Source organism: Somniosus microcephalus, unplaced genomic scaffold, assembly GCF_052327205.1.
Source record: "Somniosus microcephalus isolate GS21.2 unplaced genomic scaffold, FLI_Smic_1.0 unresolved_chr6, whole genome shotgun sequence".
NCBI classification, from domain to species: domain Eukaryota; kingdom Metazoa; phylum Chordata; class Chondrichthyes; order Squaliformes; family Somniosidae; genus Somniosus; species Somniosus microcephalus.
This window is the reverse complement of record NW_028225184.1, coordinates 30,013,352-30,026,580: the sequence shown is the minus strand read 5'-3', so window position 1 is coordinate 30,026,580 and position 13,229 is coordinate 30,013,352. Positions and strand designations below refer to the sequence as shown.

Sequence of the window (13,229 nt, the reverse complement as noted above, 5' to 3'; positions counted from 1 at the left end):
CAGAAAACAGAGAGAAGGGAAAAACGTGTCATTTTGCGGTTGGCAGGCTCTTATTAGTGGGGTGCCGCAAGGGTTAGTGCTTGGACCACAAATATATACAATCATAAATAATGATTTACATGAAGGAACCTATTGTAAAGTATTCAACTTGATGCCGATGCAAAGCTAGGTGGGAAAGTCAATTGTGAGGGGGATACACAGATCCTGCAAAGGGATATACACAGTTTGCGTGTTTGTACAATAAACTGTCAGATGTACTAAAATGTGAGCAAATGTGAGGTTATTCACTTTGGTATAAAGAATAGAAAAACAGAATACATTTAACTGGTGACAAAATATTAAATGTAGAATTTCAGAGAGAATTAGGTGTTATCGTACAGGAATATTAGTTGGTGGGTGAGTAGTTACAGCAGAACCCATGGGGGTTGAGGTTAATTTTTCCTTGTCTTTGCTTGTAGGCTAGTTCCCATGTTAGAATAAAGTTGCTCGAGTGAAACTGATCCAAAACCATACATGTTCCAACTGTGGTTTCATACCGCTTTCATTGATTGGGTGAAATCATATATTGGTAAGGGAATATCTGTCACAAGAGCCTTCAACTGCGTCTTAGAGTGTTCAGATCTTAGGACAATAAGAATTGCTGCTGAATGAAATGTCTAAGATATTGTGGAACGCCGTATCACAGTAAATTTCAGATATTGTTTGATGCAGTGAGAGGAAAGTGGCTCCAATTGTCAATCATGCTATTTACACGGCACTCTTACGGGCCATACTTGTGTCCAGTTTATTTGGCTGGCCTGGTAAGGTCTGTAAAATTATTCCCGCATTAACAACTTGCTGGAAATAGCAATCACTAGCAAGCTCACCCTCTGTGGAGCTGGGTCATGACATTCTTGGACCTCCTTACATTGGAGAGAAAATGGAAAATGGGCGATACGTTTCCAGATTGCCGCGAGCAACCCATGAATTTAATATTATTTAAATTTATGTTTCGATGCCCGCAGTAGCCCTAACTACAGAAATGAATTGGTTATCTTGGCTCTTTCAGCTGTCGCAGCATCAGCGATGTCACCCACAGACGAGTACTGCTGAGGGGGTGCGAATGCGTCCGGTCTCAATATTTAATGAAGGTTTTCTGAGGAGAAGCAGGCTGGTTACTGGGGGAGTGACGCTGAGTGGTGGTGAAGGATTTTCAGGTCCATTTAGGCAGTACATCAGCCGTTGAGGTAAATTTAGCTGAGAAGAGACAATCTGGGTATTTCCCGTTGATTGAAAGTTACATTTATATTGTGTTAGTTACAGATGATTCAGGTGATGATGTGCGACGGTTCCCTTCTGATGGGAACAGTTGCTCCAATGATACACGATGCTGCATCATCCTTCCAACTGGCCCTAAATCCATCCAATCTATCATCCTGTGTAACATTAATAATCACCTGGGCATGTTCAGTCAGCATTTATTTTAATTTCCACAGTTAATAACAGGAAAACATTTAATATTATAATTATACATGTGACGTTACATAACACAGTTTGTTAAGGAGAATATATTACAGTAACCTTCGATTTGCAACTTTGCTTAAAATGTTGTACCAATATCAATTGATCCATTAAACAGGTTTTGATCTTTATTGCAATGGCCGATAAACATTGTATGGATAGACATCAGCTATTTCTATTATTTAAATAATTTTGCAATTAAATGCAGTGGATAGTTTACCCCACTCTTTAGCTCCTCTCTGAATTTACCCTGGGTCAGCACATAAATAAATGTGTTTGTGCAGCAATTGAGAACCTGAAGCATGAATCCCACAGATTCAATGTCATTATCATAATCATACTGAATGATGGTTGTACGGAGAGATAGAGAATAAACAACAATGGTCGTCCATAGCAAAATAAAACTGCCCGATATACTGAACAGCAAAATGATGGATTTCCTTCGGTTCTCCATCTCTGGGTCCTTGTGATTCTCTCCATTGCTGAGGCCCCGGAGTCCCCTGCGGACTCGACTGGACAGTAAAATGTGCCTAGCGGTGAGAACATTGAGCAACAAAATCAGAACGAATGGGACACAAGGGATTAAAGTAAGAAAAAAGACTTCAAATGCTGCCCAGGCGGGTGAAGTCAAAAAGGTCGGTTTCCAGACACAACCCCGGGGCACGTTCTCCATTATATATTCAGGGTCAAATACAAAGTACCACGGAATGTTTATTAAACAGCCAAGCGCAATCACCACCCCGATAACAACAGTCGCAGTTTTCTCGGTGCAATATTTTGTTTTCAGCTTCGGACAACAAATGGCCACAAATCGATCGAAGGTGAAAACCACTGTGAACCAGACAGAGGTCGCCGTGGCTGCACAAAGCAAGACCATATTGAGACAGCACACGGGGGTAATGGTCAAGAATGAAACTGGGAAATAAATTTCAACAATGCAGCTTAATATTACATCCGTACAAACTACCAGGAGATCGGCCGTTGCCATGGCGACCAGGTAGCGAGTGATACATTTGGAGAGACCGCACTTTCCTCGGGACAGGATCACAATCGCCGCCAAGTTAACTGCAAGAGATACACAGATCAGTGAGATTTGTTTCCACTCAGACACACTTTATATCCATCGTTATTACAGTTATTTTGAGTGAAGTTTCAGGTTGCTATTGCACTGATGAATGGGATATCATGTGTGCTCTGTTGCTTCCAATCTGCTCCATCGCTGAACTCGCATCTTTCTCCAAATTCTCTCCTAGCTCCCCTCATGCCCTCTACGAGCTCAACTTGTCTATGGGACCCACCTGCTGCTCACTTGCTCCTATTCCCACCAAACTGCTGACCACCCAACTTCACTTCCTGGCCCGCATGTTAGCTGATATTGTTAATGGTTCTCTCTCCTCACATACTCTCCCCTCCCCTTCAAACATGCTGTCATGAACAACTGCTCAAAAACTATCCTTGAAGCCTGTGTCCTTGCCAAGTACCGCCCTATCTCCAACATCCCTTTCATTACCATGTCCTTGTTCGTGCTGTCTCCTCCCAAGTCCGTGCCCATCTTTCACAGAATTCCATTTTGGACCAAGTCATATCAGCTATCGCCCCCTGCCCGAGTTCTAAATCGCCCTTACCAAAGGCAGAATTTGTAATCTATGTAACTGTGTCTGTGGTAAGCTATTCCCTCTCTTCCTTTCCGACCTGTCTCATGCCTTTGTCTGGACAAACCACCTCCAACGCCTCTCCAGCGTCATCCAGCTGGGTGGGACTGCAAACGCCTGGCTCTATTCTTATCTATATAACCGTAGCCTGCAACGGCTTCTGTGCTCGCTCCAACACTGTTACCTCTGGCCCCATCTTATCATCATCTACATGCTACTCATCAGCGATATCATCTGTAAACACAACGTCTTGTTCAAAGGCACGCCGGGGACACCCAGCTCCATCTCACCACCACCTCTCCCAACACGGCACTTGTCCCCATTTTGTCACACCGCTTGTCAGATTGGATGAGGAAAAATTTCCTGCAACATATTATCGGGAAGACCGAAGTCATTGTATTCGTCCCTGCTTTAAACTGCATTCCCAGCCAACGGCTACATCCCGCCTTGGCAAATTTATGAGGCTGGACCAGACCGTGCACAACCTTGGCATTGTAATTGACCCCGAGTTGAGCTTCCGACCACATATCTTCTCCATCACAAAGACTGCCTACTTCCACCTCCGTAACATCACCCGGCTCAGCCACTGCCTCAGCTCAACTGCTGCTGAACCACTCATACATGCTGCGGTGGCCTCTAGGATTGATTACTCCAAATCCCTCCTGGCAACACTATCATCTTCCAACCTCATTAAGCTTGAGCTCATCCAAAACTCTGCTGCCTGTATCCCAACTCGCAGCAAGGCCCGTTCACCCAGCACCCCCTGAGGTCGCTGATCTACAATTGCTCCCGGTTCATCAAAGTCTAAATTTTAATATTCTCATTCTTGCTTTCAAATCTCACCCTGGCCTCGCCCCTCCCTATCTCTGTAACTTCTTCCAGCCCTACAATCATCTGAGGTTTCTGCCCTCCTCCAATTCTGGCCTCTTGGGAATCCTGGATTTCAATCGATCCACCATTGGCGACCGTGCCTTCCACTACAAAAGCAATATGGACTGGGCGGGGTGAAGGTGTAATAGGGACTGGGCAGGCTGAAGGTGCAATGGAAGTGGGCTGGGCGAATTTGCAAATTAACTGGGCGGGATGAAGGTGCCATAGGGACTGAGCAGTGTAAATATTCAGTGGAAGTGGCCATGGTGAATATCCAATGGATGATGTGCAGTGGAGCTGCAATGGAGAACAGTCTAGATGAAGGTGCAATGGAAACTGGGCGATGTGAAGTTGCAAGAGAGTCTGGGCAGGGTGAATGTTCAATGGACGTGGGCGGGTTGGAGGTGCAATGGGGAAGGGGCTAGGTGAACGTGCAGTGGGGCACGGACTAGGCAAAGGTGCAATGGGGATCGGGCTGGGTGAAGGTGCAATAGGGACTCGACAGTCTGATTTTTCTCTGGAAGTGGACAGGGTGAAGGTGCAATGCGGTACAGGCTGGGTGAACGTGCAATCGAGAACGGACTGCCTGAAGGTGCAATGGTGACTGGGCGGGCTGAAGGTGCAATAGGGATCGGGCGTGGTGAAGGTGCAGTAGGGACTGGGCAGGCTGAACGTTCAATGGAAGTCGGCGGGGTGAATGTGCAATGGGGAACAGGCTGGGTGAAGATGCAATGGGGAACTGGCTGGGTGAAGGTGCAACGTTGACTGAGCAGAGTGAAGGTGAAATTGGGACTGTGGGGTGAAGGTCAAGTGCCAATACAAAATGAGCCCGGCTGATTAAAGAGAAAATAATAACTAAAGGTATACATTGAGTACATTACAGAGACAATAAAGGAGAGGAAGGCAAATGCCAACACGATGTTAGAAAATAAGCCAATATACAATTAGGAAATCAATGTCGAATTACAAAATTAAATTATCAATCAATATAAAAATAAATATTTCAGAATTCTATAAGCATAGGAATAGGAAAATAGAGATATGGCCACTTAGGAATGGACAGGATAAACTCTAAAATAAAAGCAGTGAAATGAAATAAATTGAACAGTTCTTTTACCTCAGTTTTTACCAGGGCCACAAACATGGTGGGCGTGAAATTATCCGAGGAATTCAAAATGAATACCAAGGCTTCTAAGATAGACAGGAGCGAGGTCTTTGATTAGAAGTGCATGTAACACGGGCAATACAGTAATCATGGTTGACTTTAATGTACATCAGACTGGACAAATCAAAAACCACTAATGGTGTGAAGGACGAATTCTTGGAATGCATGCAAGATGGTTTCCTCGATCGATATTTGGAGGAACCAACCAGGGAACAGACTCTGCTGGATCTGGTACTGTTAATGAGAAAGGGCTAATCAATAATCTTGTGTTAAAGTGTCCTTTACTGACAAATGACCATAATATGATTGAATTGTAATACGTTTGAGAGTGATGTAGTCCAATCTGAAACTAAATTCTTCAGTCTCAACAAAGGAAACTACAAGGGAATGTGAGACAAGTTGAGCATGGTAGATTGGGAGACTATACGAAAAGGTACGAAGGTGGAAATACAATCGCTAACATTCAAGGTAATAATGCATATTTTGAAAAAAAACATATATTTCTCTATGGCATAAAAACCCAAAAGGAGGAGTGATCCAACCATGGCAAACAAAATAAAATGAACTAGTATTGAGTCAAAGGTGGAAGCTTAAAAAGTTGCCAGAAAAAGGGCTCAGCCTGAGAATTGGGAATTTTTAGAAATCTGCAATGGGTGACCAAAATTTGATAAAGAAAATGAAACTGTAATATGAGCAAAAACTAGCGAAAAATGTAAAACCGGATTGTAAATGCTTCTCTAGGTATGTAAGAAGGCAAAGTCTGGCGAAAGTAGATGTAGGTCTTTTACAGTCAGAGACGGGAGAATTTATAATGGGGAATGAGGAATTGGGTGAGAAATTAAATAAATACTTTGTTTCTGCCTTCACGAAGTAAGACACAACAAATCTCCCATAAATACGAGAAAACGAAAGCTGTGGCGAGAATAAGGATCTTTAAGAAATTATTTTTAGTAAAAAAAAACAGTAGTAGCAAAATTAATGGGACTAAAATTCGATAAATCTCAAGGAATGGATGACGTGCATCCCAGGGTTTTGCAAGAGGTGGCCATTGGGTTAGTGGACGCATTGCTTTTCATCTTCCAAAATTTTATAGATTCAGGAACGGTTCCTGCAGATTTGAGGATAGCAAATGTATCCCCTCTATTTAAGAAAGTGCGGAGAGTGAATACGGGGAACTACAGACCTGTTAGCCTCACATCAGTCGTTGGGAAAATGCTGGAATATATTATAAAGGATGCAATAACTGGGCACTTAGAAACGAATAGTAAGATTGGGCAAATTCAACATGGATTTATGAAAGGGAAATACTGTTTAACAAACTTATTGGAGTTCTTTTAGGATGGAACTAATGCAGCAGGCAAAGGAGAACTGGTTGATGTGTGTATTTGGATTTTCAGAAGGCTTCGATAAGGTCACACACAAGAGGTTGGTGACCAAAATTTGGACACATGGAATTGGGGGAAATATACTAGCCTTGATTAAGAATTGGTTAACAGACAGAAAACAAAGAGTAGGGAAAAACGTGTATTTTTCAGGATGGCAGGCTGTGCCTAGAGTGATACCGCAAGGACAGTGCTTAGGTCCCAGCTATTCACGTTCTATGTCAATGTTTTAGATGTCACATTTCCAGATTTTACTGATGTCACAAAGCTAGGTGGCAGTGTCTGTTGCGAAGAGGATGTGAAGAGGCTTCAAGGAGCTCTCGACAGGTTCAGTGAGACGGCGAGAACAGAGCAGATGGATTATAATGTGGATAAATTTGAAGGTAGAAAAATCAGAGAGGCAGAGTATTTCCTAAGTGGTGAAAGATTGGGGAATGTAGATGCTCAAAGGGACTTGGGTATCCTTGTACATGTGTCACTAAAATGAATGTGCAGTTGCAGCAAGCTATTAGGAAGGCAAATGGTATGCTGGCCTTCATTATAAAACGATTTGCTTACAGGAGTAAAGACGTCTTACTCCAATTATATAGGGCATTAGTGAGACCGCACCTGGAGTATTGTGTACAATTTTGTTCTGCTTACCTAAGGAAGGATATAATTGCCATAGAGGGAGTGCAAGGAAGGTTAACGAGATTGATTCCTGGATGGCAGGACGGTCGCATGAGAAGGTATTGAGTAAACTAGGCCTGTATTTGCTTGAATTTAGAAAAATGAGAGGGCATCTCATTGAAGCATACAAAATGATTTCAGGGCTTGATAGGGTGGAAGCTGGGAGAATGTATCCCTTGGCTGGGGAGTCTAGGACCTGGGGCACAGCCTCAGGGTAAAGGGAAGGCCATTCAGGACTGAGACGAGAGGACATTTCTTCACACAGAGGTTGGAGAATCTTTGGAATTGTCTGCCCTAGAGGGAAGTGGAGGCTCAGTCACTGGGCCTATTCAAAACAGGAGTCGATAGATTTCAGACTAGTAAGGCCATCAAGGGATATGGCGATAAGGCCGATGCATGGAATTGAGGAAGAAGATCAGCCATGAACTCATTGAATGTTGGAGCAGGCTCGAGCGGCCTAATGGCCTAGTCCTGCAACTTTTTCTTATGTTCTTATGATAAACTAAACATATGTATAGAGGATAAATCCCGTGTCTGGAAGGACTATTTCCACTCACAGTCAAAGCTAAGGAAGAGACAGCAGAGGCACTGTATATAAATATATGTAAACATTCTTAGAACTTTCATCCAGTGCGCTTAACAAGGGTGAGAGGAAAGGTATAGTAATCTTCGCTCAAACATAAAAAAGAAATTTCTCTTGAAACCGAAACATAATAAAGTCTAGTCAGCACGGATTTCAAACGGGAAGCTCCTACTTGACCAACCGTACTGCGTTATTTGAAAAACTAGCAGAGTAGATAATGGTAAGGTAGTGAATATAATATAAATAGACATTTATAAGAGCTTCCACCGCCATAGTAGACTCGTGACTAAGGTACGAGCCTGTAGACTCAGTGGAAAAGTGGCCGAATGGATAGAAAAACTGGCTGCTCAATAGAAAACAGAGAGTAGATGTTAAAGGTAATTGCTCAGACTGGGGAAATGTGGGAAGTGGTGTTCCACAGGGGTCACTATTGGTTACAATTTACAGTAGTGGGTTGGACTTGGGAATCAGAAATATAATATCAACATTTGTGGATGAAACCAAATTATGGGGTATAGTTAACACTGCGGATGTTTGCGACAAAATTCAGGAAGTTATTAACAAAATGGAATCATGGAGGGAAAATGATAACTGATTTTCAGTAAATATAATGTGAGGTTGTGTATTTTGGTAGGTGGAATAAGTAGGGCACATGAGACTTGGAAAATAAGAGTCCAAATGGTGGGAGAAGATAAGTAGATTAGGGCTACAAATTCACAAAGAGATGAAAGAAGCCATTAAGCGTACAGTCAAAGCAACGGAGTTCATTTCTAGAGGAATGGAAAACAATAACAGAGGAGATGTGTTAAACTTATATTGAACCTTGGAGAGACCACACTTAGAGTGCTGTGAACAGTTATGATCTGCTTAGCCCAATAAGAGGATAGAAGCACTGGAGAAAGTGCAAAAAATATTAGAAAGTGGAACTCGTTAAAATTCATTAAGGCTATGACTGATCTGATCTAGGCCTCGAATCCAATTCCCTGCCCGCTCCCCATTACCCTTGATTCCCCTATAATTCAAAATTCTGTCTATCTCCACCTTGAATATATTCAATGACCCAACATCCACAGCTGTCTGATGTAGAGAATTCCAAAGGTTCACGACCAGCTGAGAGAAGAAATGCCTCCTCATCTCCAATTAGAAACTATGCCACCCTTGTTCTAGATTCCTCCACGCGAGGAAACATTATCTGTGCATCTACCCTGTCAAGCCCACTTAGAATATTGGCCCAGAAATTCGGTTCGGGGGCTTCCCGCGGGTGCAAGCCTCTGACGTGCACTTACCTAGCATGCCGGCCGTTGAGATGTGGGCCTGCGTGGTGTTCCGATCCTGTGCCTCCTCCAACTGCCGGCGTGCAGTGCTTGTGTATCCCAGGGGCGCAGTTAGTTCGAGTCAACCCCCTGGGATCACGTGGGCCATGGAGAGCCAATGGTAGCAGGGTATGCTTCATTCATAAGTTTGACAGGAAGAGCTGTCAATCCTATAAATACTGTAAGCCCCAAAACGTAACTAAAATTTCAAATAAATTTAAAAAAAACATTGCTTTTTTAAAATAACTATAAATTACATGAAACAACTATTTTAAACAATAATTTAAATTTTTGAAAAAATTAATTACATTTTCTAACGGGGCTAAAAATAAGCTTACCTTTCTTTGAAGTATTTAAAAATAATAAACCTGTGGAAAAAATGTTATAACATTGATTAATGCACCACTTACCTTTTTAAAAGCAGGCCTGAGGACTGCACTTTACGTGTCTAATTTCTGGAGACTTACCTTCCCGGAGAAACCTGGAAAAAATAGTAAGTTAAATGTGCACGCGCTGCCTCTCCCACGCACGCGTTCCACCTCTTAACCCCATCTTTCAGGGGAATGGAAGTTCTGCTTTCCCGCGCATGTGCAGTGCACACACGAAAACGGCACTTCGATTGGGCCCACGGGTGAGTACCCCGTGCGTACTCAACCGTGGAGACCCGAATTTCTGGGTCATTATAAGTTTCAATAAGATCATTTCTCAATATTCTAAACTCCAATGAGTATCGGCCCAACCTGCTCAAATGTTCTTCATAAGACAACCCCCGATGGGAATGGGAATGACTGACTTGCTCTACAGAGAACTGGCACGCACTCGATGAGCCGACTGGCCTCCTCTGTTGCCGTTATGACTCTATGACTCTATGCCATGCAGTATTTGCAGAACTTTGCATAGATGCATGTAAGTGGCAGTTGGATAACTATAGGAGTCAAAAATGAATAGAATGATGTGTTAGTGGAGTGAGATGAGGAAATGCGGGAGATGGCTCGTGTGGAATATAAATCTGTTGGGCAGAATGGCCTGTTTCTATGCTGTAAAATTGTAAGTTATCCTATTCTATGTAAGGGGAACCTGCGGGGTGTAGGTACAATGGAAACAGGGCAGGAGGAAGGTACATGGGGTATGGGTAGGTGAAATTGCAATGGGGACTCGGCATGGTGATGGTGCAATGAGTACTGCACCTGGGGAAGGAGAATTGGGGACCCGAAGGTGTAAAGCTGCAATGGGGACGTGGCAGGAAGAAGGTACAATTGGAACACGTGTTTCCTCCAGTTTAAAATCGGGCTTGCTGTGCGGTAGATAAGTGAGAAAGAAGTAATGAGTTGTTGATAGTGCTGAATCATTGTGATATAGTTAGAGGTGGACCCAATAATAGTAAGGATGCAGCAAGAGGACATGAATAGCGACCACTGGAGGGAAGCCAGGAGCAGATATTGGGCACGGATACGAGGATAGGCGTGTTTTCATACATAGAAGCCGAGAAACCTTTTACATTCACCTGTGGGGAGGATCTGAATATGGTGCTGGGCCTAGGCTCCGCACTGCTGTCTGTCTGATATCAAATATGTTGCTGATGTTGACCACAGAGACTTATCTTAGCAACGTTTTAATAACTGCCGATAAAGCACGCGATAATTCGAAGCAGAATTCCCTACCTCCCCCCAGACTACGCCACCAGGCTGAATTAAAACGATAGCAAAATATTGCTGATGCTGGAAATCCGAAATAACAACAGAAACCTCGACATCCGAATAGGCAGTTTACAGCCTCCCGGACTCAATATCGAGTTCAACAAATTCACATCACAATCTCGGCCTCTATTAATTTTCTATATATTTTTAATCCACGCCTTTGATTGTGCCTTCCCCCTTTTTCTCTCCCACATGCTAGCTGTCTCTTATTCTGCCAGCGCATTTCACACTTCATCTAGAGCCATCTTTAGTCTCTTCACTTGTCCTATTACCACCTCGTCTCGTCTTGAATACCTCCTAATGTTTCTTCACTTCGCTTTTGTTCTTTCATCCCCTCCCCCATTTCCCATCCACCAAATGGCCTTTTAATCTATCTCATTTCCTGCCTTTCTTTCTCAGTTCTGATGAAGGGTATCGACCTGAAATGTTGAATCTATTTCTCTCTCCACGGATGTTGCCTTGCCTTTTCTTTCCATATATCTATATTACATTCACTAGATAATTGAGTGCATAATTCAGTTGGGAATTCTGTTGATAATTCAGTGCTTAATTCGGTGGATAATTTAATAAATAATTATATTGATGATTCGGTTGATAGTCGTTTGGAAAATTCTTTTCCAGCGGTTTCTGTTGTTAGACCAAAGAAAAATTGAGTTTGATTTAAAGTGGGATTAAATTAGAAAAGTGAGAAGTAATATTATGTGAACGACAAGCAGATATGTCCACAGAACTTTCATTGGTTCTGCAATTTCGAGAAATTCATTCGAATGGATTTCATATATATTTATCCCCTAAATTATAAAATAATTACCTACTGAATTATCCAGCGCATGAAACACTGAAGGAGTCAAATAATTGTCATCGAAAACATCGATTCAAATATCAACCGAATTAAGTATTGAAATAGACAAAGAATTTTCCAAACGACTATCAACCGAATCATCAAAATAATTATTTATTAAATTATCCACCGAATTAAGCACTGAATTATCAACAGAATTCCCAACTGAATTATGCACTCAATTATCTAGTGAATGTAATATAAATATATGGAAAGAAAAATCCACTCATTTATCCACCGATTTAAACAATCCAAATATTTATCCACTCAATTATTTATCGAATTAAGCACTGCAATATCCTAAAGATTAACCACTCAATATTCTATAGAATTAAACACTGAAATATCCAATAATTATCCTCTCAAGTTTCTATCGAATTAAACACTGAAATATCCAAATAATTATCCACACAATTATCCTCCGAATAAACACTGAAATATCTAAAGAATTACCAGCTCAATTATCCATCGAATTAAATACTGAAATATCCAAAGTATTATCCTCTCAATTATCCATCGACTTAAACACTGAAATATCAAAAGTATTATCCTCTCAATTATCCACCGAATTGAACTATGAAATATCCAAAAAATTATCCACACAATTATCCATCGAATTAAACACTGAAACATACAAATAATTATCTTTTAGTTATCTATAGTATTCAACTCTGAAATATTCAATGTATTAACCACACAACTATCAAGCGAATGACACATTATCTTATACAAAGAAGTAAGCACTCGATTATCCACTGAATTATCAACCAAATTAAATACTGCAATCTCCAATGAATTATGCTCTGAACTACTCACTGTTCTTTCAAAATTCAACCTATTTTTGAACTCCTGTTGATTTGTAGTGTGATAATTATATCAGGTTCAGCAGCCATACGTTTCAGTTTCCTGGGGTTCACTCTTGTAATGGGCCTACTTTGATTAACCCTATTGCTGTTAAAGAATGTATTTGTATTTCTACTTCCACATCTGTTCAGCAGGAATGTGCGATTCACAATATAAACAGAGATTAGCACTTTGACATGGCTTCTGATAAAATCCCAAAGCGCCCATGAAGGTCTGAAGCGCTGCCCCGTTTGTTGTAGCTGAAGCAGCAACCGAGCAAGATCCAATGAACACATTTTTCGGTGGCGCTGGTTTAAAGTAGGCACGCTGGCCACAAAAAGGGGAAAACTTGGAGAGCAGTCCCTCCTGCAAAGGATCCTGGTTTAAAAGGGGAAACGTGGTTCCTCACCCTTGACAATGCAGCACCAACGAAAGGAAATGTCAGTTTCTTGCAAGTTTATATAGCAGAGTGAAACTTCAACAGGCAACTTTCTGAATTAAATATTGGCAGCTGGTATCAAGGACCAGCTAAAAATATACATATTGTAAAGAATTTTACAATTTAACGTATAATTTAATAATACTTTTGTAATCAGCAATCCCACTTTCTAAAGTGGCAATTTATGTTTATCACTGAAGGACAGGTAGTTGACAAGATGTAAAATCGGACCGTATACTTCCCAAGGCAATTCAGTTATACATTAAAGAAAGTTT

At 41.7% G+C, this 13,229-nt stretch overlaps 1 protein-coding gene across 1 annotated transcript; it reads right to left on the bottom strand.

Moving 5' to 3' along the window:
* Positions 1-1,529: 1,529 nt before the first annotated feature.
* LOC147087151 (putative G protein-coupled receptor 139) lies at positions 1,530-3,052 on the bottom strand. Its single transcript, XM_085978065.1, has 2 exons — positions 2,982-3,052; positions 1,530-2,612 (listed from the first exon to the last, which is right to left on the bottom strand). The coding sequence occupies exons 1-2, from the start codon at positions 3,050-3,052 to the stop codon at positions 1,679-1,681; spliced, it is 1,005 nt and encodes a 334-aa protein (XP_085834191.1). The 3' UTR covers positions 1,530-1,678.
* Positions 3,053-13,229: the final 10,177 nt, after the last annotated feature.

Coding starts and splice junctions, on each gene's coding strand:
- LOC147087151 (XM_085978065.1), bottom strand. CDS start 3,052: ATGGGCACGGACTTGGGAGGAGACAGCACGAACAAGGACATGGTAATG. Junction 2,613..2,981: donor GGGATGTTGGAGATAGGGCG/GTACTTGGCAAG, acceptor ATGGATATAAAG/TGTGTCTGAGTGGAAACAAA.